The 16773-nt window shown below is 42.1% G+C and overlaps 1 protein-coding gene across 1 annotated transcript; it reads right to left on the minus strand.

Moving 5' to 3' along the window:
* Positions 1-1015: 1015 nt before the first annotated feature.
* LOC128019446 (insulin receptor substrate 2) lies at positions 1016-15420 on the minus strand. The gene is made up of 2 exons (XM_052605435.1): positions 12017-15420; positions 1016-3223 (listed from the first exon to the last, which is right to left on the minus strand). The coding sequence occupies exons 1-2, from the start codon at positions 15216-15218 to the stop codon at positions 3219-3221; spliced, it is 3207 nt and encodes a 1068-aa protein (XP_052461395.1). The 5' UTR covers positions 15219-15420; the 3' UTR covers positions 1016-3218.
* Positions 15421-16773: the final 1353 nt, after the last annotated feature.

The raw sequence follows: 16773 nt of genomic DNA on the forward strand, positions 1-16773 counted from the left end.
ACTTATAGTAAACAATGCCTGTTCTCCGTCATCAAGCCTGAGCATCCATTCTCCCGTCTACAGAATGATTTCAATCATCCATTACCTTTAATTATTTAATAAGATCAATTAGCATGCTTAATTGGTCCAAACGAGCTGTTTGTGGCTGATAAGGGCTGTGATGGATGATGGGATTGTCAGCAAATGGAGGAAAGCTGTTTCTCTCTGGGACTTTCTTCCTGCTCTCATACAGGTCTCTTGGTTCTTTTCTGTCAATCATAGACACAGACAGTATATCAGAAAAACAAGTCCGACTCATACCCAGTTGAGGCTTGGCAGACAGTTCCCAGAAGTCAATGCATTTACTTATTCTGACGTTCAGAGGCAGAGACATTTGTGGGAAACTGTCAGCATTCACACAAGTGGACACGGCTTTAAATGAGACAGGATTCAAAAGGACTGCTCAAAGCTGGTTCAATTATGCATAAATCTGTCTAATTTGTTGAGACATAATCACCGAGCATATCAGGGAGTCTTGACACAAAAAGCCGGCCATTCTCAGCTCAGCGGGACACCAGGGATCCCTGCATCTGCTGAGGCAGGCCTGAGGGAAAGATCCCAGACCTGTTTATTTTGATTCTTTGTCGCGCGGCCCAAACCCCCACACTGTTGCCACTTAATTACCATTTTAATTAGCAGGGGCTTGAGAATTAATAATCCTTCATCATATGGCTTTGGGCATGACATTTCATAATCCCTTTAGTCTGTTATGTATTCGGGGTCAGGCAGTAGATCAGACTGCAGCCACTATGAGTGTCTTCATGGACTATTTGTTTAGTCTGCATTTAATTGGTCTACGTTAAATTAACCGCACAGACTCCTTGGAAGTTACATCACTTGAGTTGAATGTATTCGGAGTGTCTGTTGCTCAGATGATGAATGAAGACATCTGCTGTCTGGCGGAGCAAGGATGTTCTCAGGAAGTCACACAACTAGTGTCATTTGTAAGCTATGAAACAGACATGATGCAAGATACTGGGTTTCTTAAATAATGTTACTTTTTTATTGCATGTGGCTATTCAGAATCAATACAGTTTCTGTAGCAATGCTCATTACACTAAGTTTAAATTATCATTTCTAAGTAGCATCACAATGCAAATAATATGAAGCATATACAATGGAAGACAGAGAGAGAAAAAAAAAAACGCTTAGGCATTGAAATAATCAAGCTTTCCATACTGAGAAACAACATTTGCATACAAACACTGCTGAAATTACTGTTCGGATTCAACAGCAAAAAAAAAAAAAAAAAAAAAAAAAAACACACTTTTCCATTTAAAGTTGGCAGAAAAAAGTTCTACACAGTATTTATACATTTGGTTCCTTTCTGTAAACTAATCTTAAAAATTAAAAAAATGTAAATATTGCATATGCCATTTGTGAATTTGTACCTATTTTTGTAATATCAAATGAATTTTTTTTTTTTTTTGTATCATAGCATTATCAAATATCCTTGAAGTGGCATTTATCGTACAGTGTACATACTTTTACAAACATACTGAAGTATTAGAAAAGAAAAGTGCCAGGCCAAAGTTCAGGCTTTGGCAAGTACCTTCGTTAGTGCTTTAGTTGTTTGGGGGAAATTAATTCAAACACGTACCACACACATATATATAAGACATAAGTTATCATATTTAACTTAAAAACATCAGTTGCAATCTCTTTATACATTATGTACAGCTTTCTAGGCAAACGTTTTCATATACTGAAGTCAAGTTGTGTGTGTTGTACTTTGTTTCGCTTGCTTGCGGCGATCCGAATGACTCTTGCCTGTGTATCAGTCTGTTTGTGGATGTTTAGGCCGTGAGACCTCCAGAATACTCTACATTCAAACGTGTCTTGTGTTACAATCTAAGGAGTTTGTAAGTGCAAGACAAAGCATTGGTTCTGTCTGACGGTAGGGAGCAGCATTAATGGTGTCAGGCCTTCTGAGACGTCCCTGGATCTCTCACTCTCTCGAACGGCGGGCCGACGGGTGCGGATGTAAGGTGAAGGGAAGCCTGTGTGTTCAGAGCAGTGAGAGAGGGCGAGTCAGCAGAGGCTTCTGGGTTGGTACGGTGTAAAGCGTGCCTAGGCTTGGTGAGGTGCTCCTCTCTCTGACCTGAGGCGCACGACATCATTCATCTAGTGTACCGTAAGGGTTGTGTGTGCATCGCGTGTGGCTTCGATCCAAAACTGATGACTCCTCTGCTCTGGAAGCCTGCTTTGCATATGTGCGGGATGGCAGACAGGTGGCCACCTGACCGGTCCTTTATCAGCTCAGATAAATATTATTATATTAAAATCATTTAAATATCTGTGTAGAATGCAAAATAGCATTAATAGATCTTTAACTGCAGTGCAAGACGTTCCTCCGCTGCAGCACAAGACATTCAGGTACCATGACAAACAGTTATCTTTGATACTCTTGTGAGTGTATGCAGGTCCTCCAGGAAACACTGTTTGACAAGCACAGTCAGTAAGGCTTTGGATTGGTGTTGTTCTTTATGAAAACATTCACTTGTAAAAATAAATTAGTTTTTCTCAATATATATCTTTTTGTGAGTCGTAACCTGGCTCGTTCTGAGGTAGGGTTTTCCAAGTGACTGCATTTTCCGATATCGAATTGTTGAGTAAATTTGTGAAATGCAAACCTCTGTGCAGTGTTGCAACCGCTTGTGCGCGAACACATGCGCACACGCCATCACACGGGGAAATAAATAAAGCGGCTTGTGTGACGGGTGTATGTGTGCAGATTGGATGTCTCTCTTCTTGTTTGTTTTGTTTTTGGGGTTGGAGGCCGGGGGTGGGGGGGGGGGGGTGGGGGGGGGGGGGGGGTGGGGGGGGGGTTGGGGGGGGGCGGGGGGGGGGGGCACTGGCCACTCGAAGTCCAGAACTCGTAACAAAACCAGTGGAAAAGATCCGTAACACAGAAATTAAGGAAAGAGATTGTTGTGGGTAACAGATGGACAGGAAGTCCCGCCTCTGTGTCTGTGAGTCATCCTCATGCCTCGCACTGGGGTCAAGTGTCCGTGTTGCCGTGACGACTGCCATTCGAATGGATTCGGGAGGTTAAAGATCAGCGGAGAGCTGAAGCTGAAGCAGCAGCAGCGTGGTCCATCTGTCCACACGAGCACCTCCTCTCCTCCTCTCGACGGATAGAAGGGGTGAAGGAGCTTTAATGAGGAGACTGGATCTCTTTAGTCTGCATGAAACATGAGAGAGAGAGAGAGAAAGAAGCACATTAATACGATATCTATAAATATCCAGACAGAGAAAGAAAACCAAATGTTCCCCGGGATCAACACGATCACGCTGCTGTCACATAACACAGCAGCCTTTTATGGGCACTCACTAATGCATTTTTCTGAAATACTATCATATTCCTCTGTGCCTTGTCTGAAAAATCTGCGCTTTTCACAGAGCAGTGTGTGTTTTTCCATGACCATTCGCATGTGATTTATACAGGAGGAATGAAGCTCGCTAGGGGGGATAAAAGGTTACATGCTCTCTCTCTCTCTCTCTCTCTTTTACCAATTAAGGAATGTGTGCTCTTTTGCTACGAGCAACAGAAGTGGCAGGTGCTCAGAGACAGCCGAGGGAAACACTCACTCACATCTAGCACAAAAATACAACACTTCCACTACCACGCAACTCAACCTCAGATGTGTTTCTGCATGTTAAGCTGGAATAGGGCAGGGGGGTTCAAACAGGGATATTGGGACCCCCAGTGGGCTACAAGGAGGTTCTTGTAAACTTTAGAAAATGTACTTTGGTAACCCTTAAAAATACATTATTTTACAGTCTTTTTTTTTATCATTTATACAGTTTGATATTATTACTGTTAGCCATCAGTACAGTGTCCCGCACAAGACATGCAAGGAAAAATAATATGTAGTTCAAATCAATTCTTAATTTCTAAATTCTTTAGTTAAATTGTGGACATCATTTTACTAAATTAAAACAAGGGAATAAATGACTACAACATGCCCACTATTTCAATTAATGTATAACATGTGGCCATTAATTCATATAAAAATGCTTCATATACAATTTTAAACAATAGTTTGTGTGTGCACATTACCATGTAAACAATTTATACAATTAATGCAAGAATCCATCCTGTACGGAAAGTCTCATAAGAGAGAGAGAGAGAGAGAGAGAGAGAGAGAGAGAGAAGACACACATCAACTTCATGTTTGAAATGTAAATATTAAAGTGGCATTTGACAGTTGCTGCTGTCTGGGTTCTGTTTACAAGACTCGAGCGCTATCCTGACCCCTCACCCGTTGTACTTGTTCGTGAGGTTTCATTTGCATGCATGCCTCACACTGGACGGAAGTCTCTGCAAACACGAACCCCTAACGGGCCTGTCTTGACTGGCCATACTCTAGCGCCGCCCCCCTCCAATCTCCTCCTCCTGCTTTTCATCTGCCTCGAACAAGAGGTGTTTTCATAGAGCGAGACTCGCTCTCACACACACTTAACAAACCCTTGATTCACGGCCATCGGCTATACAGGATGCCATAATCGCTCCCATTATCTGGACTGCCCGCACACATTCCCAACACTTCCGCATGTGAGCCTGATAATCACAACATCCACTCCAACAGGGATGGAAGTGATTCCCATGAACGTCAGTAGGGCTGCACTGTCTCACAGAGAGCTGGGTGAAGTCAGGGAGGAGGGGCCAGCTAGAGGTCAAGCGGATTCATGGTCGTAAAGTGCCTCGTCTTTTCCTGCTCTTTGATACTTCCCTCTGTGTGCTATTACGAGGTATTACTCTTCCAGTTAAGTGCTGACAGATCTGTTTGCTCATGGCCAACTAGAGAAGACAGAGAAAGAGAGAGAGAGAGCGACGGAGGGAGTAGGTGCTTTCCTGTTGTTCTTTCAACTTCACCGGCTGTGGGAAAAACAGCAGAAAACATGTTTACGCTGCTGTCTCACCCTGATGGTAACAAAAACACAACAACGCTACAAACTAATTATAAAAACTAGTTCTATTGCTGTTTGGGTCAAGTAGTTCTTTTTCCAAACAGCATTTGGAAAAACCCTAAGAAACTGTTGGTTCCAGCCCTGGCTTCTGATTGGTCAGTGCACTGAATACATAATGCCAGGAGTAAACTTGTACTCTGAGAAGATTCATCACTGTTGTCCTATTAAGGAGTCGAAAACAAATGGCTCTTATGAGTCGATTCTTTTTAGAGGAATCATAAATGTAAAGTTAAAACATTGTAGTCTGATTCACAGACAATTGATTTTTCTGAGCTGATTTTTACAGCAAAAACCAGTGTAGTCTAATAAGTTAAGAATTTTATATTTTCTCATATTCACACAAGAAACGAAATCTTATTTTTCTATTGATTGTATTGATGAAATAAACAACACATGAACTGCAGAGTTTGTTCCCTACTATTATTTTTTTATTTATATATGCTTTTATAATGGTAAAGAGTTCTGTAAAATGTATGTCCAGTTTCAGGTCACCAATAAGTGGATAATGACCTTATCTACTGTTCTTTACTGTCACCACTGAGTGACACCCCATCTAAAACAAAGGCACAATACTGAGTACAGAAACATCAGAGTCACAGCACGGTGGAAACCTTGATGCAAACTTGAGCTCAGCTGCTCGTATCCAGACTCTGTGTACCGTGTCAGGTGGTCTGCTTTCGTCATGTATATAAATAGACTCAAAACAGACAAGAGATCTCTTTCCCCCTCTCGCTGATTCTCACATTCACACTGATGCCACAAAGCCAGAGTAATGTGAGATGTGTGTGTGTGTGTGTGCGGAGGTCAGAGAGGCAGCTTGAATTTCACAGAACTAATTAAGCAAGAGGAAGCTTGGCGATTCCATGGACGTCCCATTCTGATCCGGAAAGACAGAAAAAACGGTGCCAATGAACGAGGAGGAAAGAAAGAGCCATGAGGTCATGAGACAAACACTCAACAGAGACACAGAGAGATGAAGGAGAAGAGGGAGGAACTAAATATAATATGTCTTTTTCAATATACAATCAATATTCAAAATACAATCTTGTGCTGTAATAGTCAAACAGTGCTTTTCAAGAACATTTTGATATACTATTATAGTGTTTCTTAATACTTAGATTTAATATTTTCAGTTACATTTTATTTTCAGCTTTAGTATTAGTAATTGTTTAGTAATTAGTAATCTCAGACACACACACACACACACACATACAGTACAGACCAAAATTTGGAAACATTACTATTTTTTATGTTTTTGAAAGAAGTTTATTCTGCTCATCAAGCGTGCATTTATTGGATCAAAAATACAGGACAATAATAGTTTTCTATTTGAATATACTTAAAATAAATAATTTATTCCTGTGATGTAAAGCTGAATTTTCAGCATCATTACTCCAGCCTTCAGTGTCACATGTAACATCAGTCGATCACATGATCATTTAGAAATCATTCTAATATTCTGATTTATTATGAGTGTTGGAAACAGTTCTGCTGTCTAATATATTTGATCAATAAAAGGTTAAAAAGAACTGCAAAAAAAAAAAAAAAAAAAAATCTAATAATATATTTTCTTTACTATCACTTTTTATCAATTCAACACATCCTTGCTGAATAAAAGTATTAATTTTATTTTAAAAAAGAAAGAAAAAAATTTCTGATCAGTAGTGTAGTGTATATTGTTATTACAAAATATTTATATTTTAAAAACATAGCTTTTTTTTATTCATCAAAGTATCTTAAAAAAGTATCACATGTTCTGAAAAATGATTAAGCAGCAGAACTGTTTCCAACTTTGATAATGAATTATCATATTATAATGATTTCTAAAGGATCATGTGATAATGATCCTAAAAAATCAGCTTTGCATCACAGAAATAAATGACCATTTAAAGTATAATACATTTAAAAACAATTATTTTAAATTGCAATAATATTTCACAATATTACATTTTTTTCTGTATTTTTGATCAAATAAATGCAGGCTTGATGAGCAGAAGAAACTTCTTTCAAAAACATTAAAAATAGTAATGTTTCCAAACTTTTGGTCTGTACTGTATACACACACACACACACACACACACACGGTTTATTATATATATATATATATATATATATATATATATATATATATATATATATATATATATATATATATATATATATATATATATATATATATATTTAATATGATAAATATAAATTGGAATTAATGTGAAAAAGGAAAAAAGAACTGACATGACTGATGCAAAAACTCTGTTTACTTAAGATTAATCAAATTCAGTATCAAAAACAGAACATTACATAACTACAATTTAAAAATTTTAAATAAGACCAAAACAGAATTCTGTAGGAAATTCTGCTTCTAACAGTTCAATAAGTAAATATTAGTCAATCGATATTAAAGTTAAATGTAAATATGCTCAAATTCAAATATGAGTAAGAGCAGATGGAGGCCAGAAGTGGGAGGTCTTGTTGGACCCTCTGACCTCAAATTCCCTCCCCCATCTCTCTCCCTCTCGTTTTTGTCTCTCAGAGTGATCTCTCAAACTATGAGCGTCTTCAGATCTACATAGCGGAGTGCAACATATCAAATTTACAACACTGAAACTTCCCTGTATCTGTGTGAGAAATCAGTATTTAAAGGAGCTGTCAACAGTTCAAGTCAACAGCCTGTGAACCCGCTGCCCCATCCCCAAAAACTATCCCCTCTCTACACACACATTTGTCCTGCAACTCATTTTTTATTTATTTCACACAGGTTAAATTAAGCCCCCTGCAGCCAGGCCTGGCCGGGAACAGTGTCGTTCTCACACACATAAAACACACAACTGTTCTCACACACAAGGCATATTTACAGTAGTCAGAAAAGAAGTTGAGTGATGACTGTACTGTCAACATGTGCTAGCGTTACTAATTTATCAATGCCAGTCTCATATATCATAGATGGGGGGTTTCAGTTTTAACCCCTGGGGTAGAAATAATATCTCTGTTCAGCTTCATTCAGTATCTTCCAGTGTTACTCCCATTAGGGATGTTCACACTGTCAGCGATTTGTAGCAACAAATCCACATTAACCAAATTAGCTCAACGAATATGTTACAGTTTAAATGTCAATATCAAATTGTAATCTGTAACTTTACAGTGACAGAAAGAGTCTGGACATCATCAGAGGCAGAGAGATGTACTGTATGCATGGTGTGATGCTCTTCATGTGTAAATGTCACGGCCTAATCTCATAACACTTCAGCCAACTAATGAATGGAAATAGACGAGAGTCAATGAATAAGAAAGTGTGTGCATAAGGGTGTGTGAGCTCAACAGATCCCACACTCGTTCCCTTTTAAAAAAAAAAAAAAAAAAGCTTGCAAAGATAATGCCCAAACAGCCATTGAAATTCATTTGATGACAGTAAAGCATCACTATATATTCTGCTCCCCTGCCACACACACACACACACACACACACACACACACACACACTCAGATCACTTAGCTCAGCAGGGGAGAAAAGGAGCATTCATTCAGAATCAGGCCACATACCATGCAATTATTCCCACACACGGCACATGCTCTTAAAGAGCATCCAATGCAGATTTCAGATGATATATTCCAGCCACATCCCAATCATTCCCACATGCTAAACACACACATATAAATGAGATTTTAAATGTGCAGGATGCCAACATTAAGTGTTACGTTAAATGCTATATACTTTACATGCATACACAAAAACGATGGAATTATGAATGTACTAGGTATGTCCAGATGTTTCTGTTTTCTATAGATGCATACTATCCCGAGAAAAATAGGTGATGTTCAATATGAAGTTATTACTCACAAAAACATTAGAAACGTGTTGTTTTAGTGGTGATTATTATTACTGTATTGCAGTATTTTAAAGGGGTCACATGATGTTGCACATTATTTGGTGTAATGCAATGTGTTTATGTGGTTTAAGGTTCAAAAAAACACATTATTTTCCACATAATGTGCATTATTGTTGCTCCTCTATGACCCTTCTTTCTGAAACGCGTAGATTTTTACAAAGCTCATCGTTCTGAAAAGCAAGGTGTGCTCTGATTGGTCAGCTATCCAGTGCGATGTGATTGGCTGAATGCCTCACATCATATGACCCAATATTCAATATTAGAATAAAGTGACAGAACAACAAATATTACTGTGATAGCATGTTATTTTTTTTACATTCTATATATATAGACCTAATTTTCTTTAGGTTATTCTATTGATTATGAGGTGAAAATCACCCATGCATGTGTGTGTGTGTGTGTGTGTGTGTGTGTGCCATTTACTTGGTCACTATATAAAGCTGCTCAACAATGTCTAATCTGTGGCAGCATGTAATCCGCTTTATCTGTGCTGCTAAAAGTAGGGAGCAGTGAGAACATTTAACAGAATATCTTGGATGAGTTTAACACTCTAATATCTGCTACAATAGCAGGCACTTACAGAGTCAGCAACAACATCAACAGGACTAAGAGGTGAAGGAGGACATGAAGAGGGAGAGAGAGGATGGGGAGGCAGATTCAGAGTGATGAATGGAGATAGACAGAGAACGGAAGAAATTAAAATAATACCTCGAATAATCCGAGGAGATATTAAACAAAGATTTTGATGGAGGAGAGACAGTACGATGATGGACTACGATTCAAAGGAATAGGTGTTTGTTTTGATGGGGGATTTGTCATCTAAGCCTGTTCTCTAGAAATAAAAGCAGGCAAACTGAAAGACACAATCTCACTTTTCAATTAAATCAAGTCCATCAAAGCAGAAGGGGGTGGGGCTTAAAAGAGATTTCACTTTTATTTCAAGCTTGTGCCAACTATTTTCACTGGTTATCTGACGGTTTCTCCCTGTATGTCTCTCTGAGCTGTTGTGTGAGGCAGCAGATGGTCGCTAATCATTCGAGTATTGTCAGGGCTCTGATGGGCCTGATAACCACTGTGCACTGCTTGGAATGGCAGGTGCAAGACCCTGGCCCTCACCATCTGCTGTCCCGGCCCCTAACACACACTATTTTCAGGGGGGAAGCTTCTTAGGAAGCCTTTCACAGACACACTCAGCTCTCTGAGATGAGTTCTTGAGATGTCTTAATGGTAATTATTATTATAATTATTATTATTTATTTTTTTAAAGACATTGTTTACTCTCTTATAAATAAAAGATAGCTAAAAAGATAGGTCTTAATGCTGATCTCTAGCCATCTATATGCAAAGCCATTGATTTACAACGCACTGGAGGTGTATTTTAACATTCAATGACTCGGTGAAGACGAGATATAAAAACACTGAAATAAATACGACAGAGTGTGACAAAAACCAATCAGTCTTAACGAGATGAAACGTGATCATGAACCTGAGTCAAACATCCTGCACACTATGCAAATATGTAGTCGTGTTTGTCAAAGTATGCGTCTGCTTGCCATTCACAAATGTACTATTCAAATGAGTGTGTAAAAGTGTCAGGAGGAGGGAAGGAGTGGGATGTGGCATTACAGATGCTGCCGTAGTAAACAGAGCGAAGCCTATCCGTGCTCTCATGCTCGGTGGATCCCGGACTGGTGCAAGTTCCTATCCGGAAGACTAGCAGGCCATTCTACAGAAATAAGAGCTCTGTTCTGTCTTTGTGGCTCATCTTTTGTTTTATTGGAATGTTGTCGGTGACCAATCACAGGGCAGGGTGGCTGAGTGCTAGCGGGTGTGTGTCAATGTTTGTGCAAGTTTTCTTTGTGGTCTCCTCCCACTGTCCCACAGGGCTTCCGTGGCCTGCGGCTATGTCTTTCTGCTCCGTCCACTTGTGGAGGTAAACAGAGAACTGTAAAAACACCTGCTCCGCCAGCACCAACTCTCTCAAACACACCCTAGAGAGCATAATTTAGTTTCTGGTGTTGTCTGTATGCCTTGTACGGTGTATGAGCTGTTTTAAGAGGCTTCTGCTTCTAGACTCTTTTGTGAAGTGTCATTCATCAGACAAGTGCCTCTTGGCCTTCGAGTGTAATCTTTCACCTTGACTTTTTGTCAGTGCAAGGGTCTCATTAAAGTGTAGAGTACTCATTTGTTTCACTTATATACATCCTCCATGCAATCCCACGTATGCAAAGTCATGCTTGACAAGAAAAAGACCTATCTTGTTACTTGTTTTAGTGTGTAACGTTCACGTGAGCCTATAATCTGTGTCTATCAGCACACATTTATCTCTGAGCTACACAAACAACTTTGTTTTTCAAGTCCTGCTGAAAAACGAAAGCTGGGTCATTCCTTAAAAGAAACCTGGCAGGTTGGAAAAACAAGCCGACATTAACCTCTCCGAACGACCTTTGCACACGTTCTGCATTCCAGTCTTGAAACCCTCAACCTGAAAACTGATAAACAACTGACTCACTTGTTTGTAGCTGAGCTACTGTTCACTCAAGTATGAAACAATGACTAATTCTGATTCAGAGAATGAGTCAAGATATGATGCAAATATTAGGAATGATTTCTCCTTTGCTGGATTATTGACATGCGGATATGAGATCTCTCTTTTACATTTACTTCCTCTAAATCTGACCACATCCCACATATCCCTCATCCTCACACTATTGTCAACAAAATGAACATTTCAACAAAAAACAGCTCCAGTGCAGAGGGATAAAACTTTTAACTGACCGTTTTCATCCAAAACACTGCACGGATGAAGCGATCATTCTCTGAGAATAAAAACTGCGCCACAGCTTTTAAAGAGGCTTTTGCATCATTCTGACTCTCAAGTTGCTCAATTAGCTCTTACACATTCATCTGGTGCACAAGTAATTTGCTTTTATTTAAGCAAGAAACAAACTGTCATGTCATATTGGGGCACATTAACAGTGCTAAATCATTATTCTGAATAATTCAGAGCACAACGTTTGAAAATAGTGTAAAAGGAATAACACTAAACATTAACTAATGAAGGTAGTGAGATTGCACATTACCACTTATCTCTCTTTTTTCATTCTGAAAGCTTACCTTTTACTGTTGTTGCCGTCTCCTTGAACCCAAGCCTGGCATACGGACTGGCGTGTATTCCATTGATGCCCTCTTTACAGCAGCTGGTAGCTTTGAACCGGACAAGAGAATCACATCTGGTAAGTCCTCCATCCATCAAGTTTAAGGCAATGTAGTTAAGTCCATTCTGGAAGCCAGTTGACGTCTCCCTGCACATGGGACTGTTAAACTCTTCATCCGATCCTTCGCTGTTCCTCACAGAAACGGACACGTTCTCCACAGAGGCCGAACCATGCCGCCTGGCATCGTGTGCGGAGGAGGGAAAAACTGGTGTTACGGTGGTGGTTGATGAGAATGTCTCCGAACTGTGCCGCCTGCGCCCCTGGGGGTCGGCACGAATCACCTTGGCACCTCGGTCAGGGTCCACCAAGGCCAGAGTGGTGCCATGCAGCAGAAAAGCCTCAACGGCAGGCACTCCCACAGTCTCTTCCAGGGTCAGCCTCTGCAAGCAAGAGGATGGGTTGATGGTCTGGACACCTTCGGAGGGCTGCGTGACAGGCTGCAGAGGGGAAGCAGGCACGCCGAACGTCATCTCTGTGTAATCGTCTTTAGCTCTGTCAACCGTGCCCGCTGGTGCCACCTGTGCAGTGAGGTGGTACCTTTCATCTTCCACCTCTTCCTCAGGGTGGGCGGGGCAGGATGTGAGCTTTGGAAACGGCTCCAAACGATTAGATGGAGCAGCGTTTCCAGATTTGGGTGATAGCGAACTCACATCAATGTTCATGTAATCAGAGAGGGGGGACGTCCTGTGATCAGCGGATGATCCGAGAGATGAGGCTGGGCTCACGGAGGAAGCAGTGGAGGGGGGAGTGCAACTTTCAGCAACATGTCCAAAGTCTATGTCTATGTACTCGCCAGGACTTTTTGGCTCAGAGGGGAGAGGATGCTCATTCATGCTAGGTAATGTTTGGAACATGTCCAGGGAGAGGCGGGTGGGCCGGCTCATCCTGTGCCGGAGGATGAGACTGTCTGTGCGGCTTTGTCTTAGAGGTGATGGGGCAGGGGTGGATGCTGTGCTTACTGACTCCTCTGTTATCCTGTGACTTTGAGGATTCATGACAACATACTGATCATTGTCCGCATCCTTTAGAACCTGCTGGGGCCTCTGACAACGGGGCAGAGAGTTAAACGAGTGAAGCTGTCGGAGACAGGGTGACTGCTCCATACCCACAGGGCTCAGGTAGTAATCTGGTGGCGTGACCGAATCTATTGGGGACATGTTGAGGTATTCACCATTCGTCAGTTTCCCATCAGAGCTGTCGATGGAGAGTTTAGTGCCGCACAGCATCCTTATGTAGCCACTGTCATCCAGAGAACAGCTGCTGGGGGAATTGGTTCTGTAACCATTAGCTATAGTGAGGGGGTGCGTCCTGGGGTTGATTATCTGCTTCGGAGCAGAAACGCACATTGGGCTCATAGGCATGTAGTTGTCAGCCTTCCCCCCTTGTGGAGCCACACCTGGTGTCATTGGCATGTAGCCATCATCACCCAGATTACTGCTGGAACTTTTCAGTAACCATCCGATTTCAATGTCCCCGTAATCCTCAGGATATGTGACCTTTGGGGATGCGGTGTGAGAGCTGCGCCCCGAATGGCCTCCAGTTCTGTAAGTGGCTCTCATGAGTGTGTATTCATCCAGTGAACCTGAGGACACTTGTGATGGCACCTTCTTCTGGTAAGGCATGGTGAGAGAGTGTGTCCTCTTCCTGTAAGCATTCTCCAAATCTCCTTTGCCTTCCTCAGCTGCTGCCCGGACGCTCCGCCGTCCACGGCTGTTTGGCCTCTCCATAATCATGTATCCGTGCAGGTTGCTGCCCTCCTCTGAGGGGGGTGTGTCAGCAAGTGACTCAGGTGTGTTGCTTCGGTTTGCTGCTAAAAGGTGTCGTATATCACCCGGGCTGGAGCCACACTCATCGCAGGAGATAAAGCCAGCATCGCTTGGGGAGCCCGAAATGGAAGCAGTGCTGCTGGAGGGGCGAGGGCCACTTTCTATGTTACTGCTGCAGGACAGGCTGACAGGGCTGGCAGCTGAGGGAGGGGAGTGAGACACAGGCATGCACATGGATCTGCTGTGCTGCAGGGATGACGACTCGAATGTTCTGTATGGGCGAGCTGTCACTGTGTTGGAGCGGCTCAAATGCGTCCTGTTTACGCACGGGCTGATGGGGCTGCCTGTATTTCCGTCACCCTCGCTCGCAGTGCGGAACCTACAGGACGTCAGTTTCGTCACGGGAGACGTCGCTGCCATGCTGTCGGTGCGCGAGCGCCGCTGCAGCCCGGTTTGACTCGGCGGGAGATTGTTAAAGTGCCGCCTGGTGGGCACAGAGATGGGGTTAGTACCCGAGGACTGGCTTTTGCTGCGCGGGCGGAACTCTGACATCTCTTTCATGGCTTTCATCGCCTGCAAAATAGTCTCGTGAATGTTTTGCGCCACCACCGAGTCATCCGCCTGCATCCACAACTCGCCGGGTCCGATCGACGCGGACCGGCCCACCTCGATGAAGAAGAAGCTGTCCGAGTGTCCGCATCGGCGGATGTTCATCAGCTGTAAAATCACCGACGCCGCCTCCGTGTTGAGTTTGACGAAGCTGATCGTCCGGCTGCTTAAACACAGCCTGTAAACGCCCGTTAAGTTCCTGCACTGTCCGAGTCCTTTGGATTTTAAGTTGACCTGCCAAACCTCCTTGTAAGTGGCGGTGACAGGCGTTATCACGCCGTAGTTTGCCTCATCAAAGCCGACGAGGGATGACGCCGAATTATTCGCGGAGCTGTCGCTCACTTTCCCCTCGTTCATTAAATCCGTTAAGACCGAGTACCAGTCCTCCTGTTCCTGCTCGTTTTCGGCAGCCACGGCAAAATACTCGTCCTTGGTGTAAAGGGCGATCAGGTGTTTGTGTTTGGCATCGGCTCTCTTGTTGATGTTCAGGCACGAGTCCAAAGGTATAACCCGTTTAGCAGCCGACTTGTTTTTCCATTTCTTCTCGCTCTCGTAATACTCCAACCGGGCGCGACAGCCCTCGCTCGGCTCCCTCAGCACAAAAAACCGCTTGTGTCCGTGCTTCTGTTTCCTCAGTAAGCCGCATTTCTTAACGTGGTTGTTGTTCTTCACGGTCATATTTGAAATCAGCTGTCCTCCCGTCGGCGGCGGACTCGCCATTCTCATATGCTGTGAAGAAAAACTCTCACTTTTGCTCAACTTGTGCTGTCAATCAGTTTTAATCCTGTCAGACTCTCTTATGTACCCGGCTCGGAGTGCGCGTTCGCTGCGTGGAGCGGTTTAACAGTAAATAACATGTTGTTCACTAAGTGACTGGAGTGAAGAGGAAAAAACAACATGTGACGTCCTACACATCCAAGCTTTGGTTTAAAAAAAAAAAAAAATACGCACACACACTAGGCGGTGCAACCTTCGGGGGAAGGTGCACCTATGACCCGCCCCTTTAACAGCTCATTGGGTTCATTGGTGGAAATGTTTGATTGATAGTAAAGCGAACCAATCACGTTCTACTCCTATTCGCCGCTCCGCCCCCACTGGAACAACCCAAGACACCAGAGGATTGTCAGAGCATCGCAACCCACTGTGCGTGCTGCTCAGATAGCCGCTCAGTTATACGGTATTATATTTTGCTCAAATAGCCTACGGAATAAAATGACTGCGAATAGTTTATGATTTTAATATTTTTTGGTCGTTTTAGGGAACAGCTGGGGTGCTTAAAACAAGCAGTAAGTACTGACTAGAGGCGCAAGTTTCCCTGTTTTGTAATTCGTCGTTAATTACGTCTCGTTTTGTGTTCATTTCGTTTAAGGTTCTGTAAAGTCAAACCTCTGATAAGCTACTGAATGCGTTTCAGCTCAGAATGTCGTAAAAGCCTACATTAATATTGTTAAGTTCCATCATGAAACTTGCAATGTAATTACTATTAAATTATCTGCACATTTCCTTATGTATGTCTTTCTAATGAAACTGCAATAGCAAAATTCCTGCCTTTTTTATTATGTGTGTGTGTTATATATGTTATTATTATTATTATTATTATTATTATTATTATTATTATAAAGCCATTTCCAAATGTACCGTAAACTAGCATAACCCATTTTTATTTTAATTATAATGCTGTTGGTTTTATTTTGTAGCCTACATTTTATTATTGATCAAGTCAGTATAAGCATCATCTCTGCTCTGACGCATCATAAAATTAATATGCAATGCGCGTGACTTTTTTTTCTGTATACACTATTGACCTCGTTATACTGACGCAGTCGGTTCAAGACGAATCATTTAACTGAGACTATAGCCTAGCACATACAGATAGATAGATAGATAGATAGATAGATAGATAGATAGATAGATAGATAGATAGATAGATAGATAGATAGATAGATAGATAGATAGATAGATAAGTTTGTGGAGCATCCTCGTTATGTAACTCAACCGGTGCTCTATATGCTGTTTACAGAGTCTGGGTGCGTCTTGTGTTACACGACTGCCTCTAGCGTTCCCGAATATTGTGTGTGTGTGTGTGTGTGTGTGTGTGTGTTGTGTTTGCCTTCCACTACAAGATTCTTTCCGGTCATTGCCTTTTCCTCATACTCCTCCTTCACAAAGTATGAACAACACCCCACCTACACTGCAAACGAGCGACGCGACAAAACAAGACGCTCCCGATGAATGAACTGCAAACACTTCGTGGGCAAGACAAAGTTAAAATATAGTGCGA

This window comes from Carassius gibelio, chromosome A9 (assembly GCF_023724105.1).
Source record: "Carassius gibelio isolate Cgi1373 ecotype wild population from Czech Republic chromosome A9, carGib1.2-hapl.c, whole genome shotgun sequence".
Classification (NCBI taxonomy): Eukaryota; Metazoa; Chordata; class Actinopteri; order Cypriniformes; family Cyprinidae; genus Carassius; species Carassius gibelio.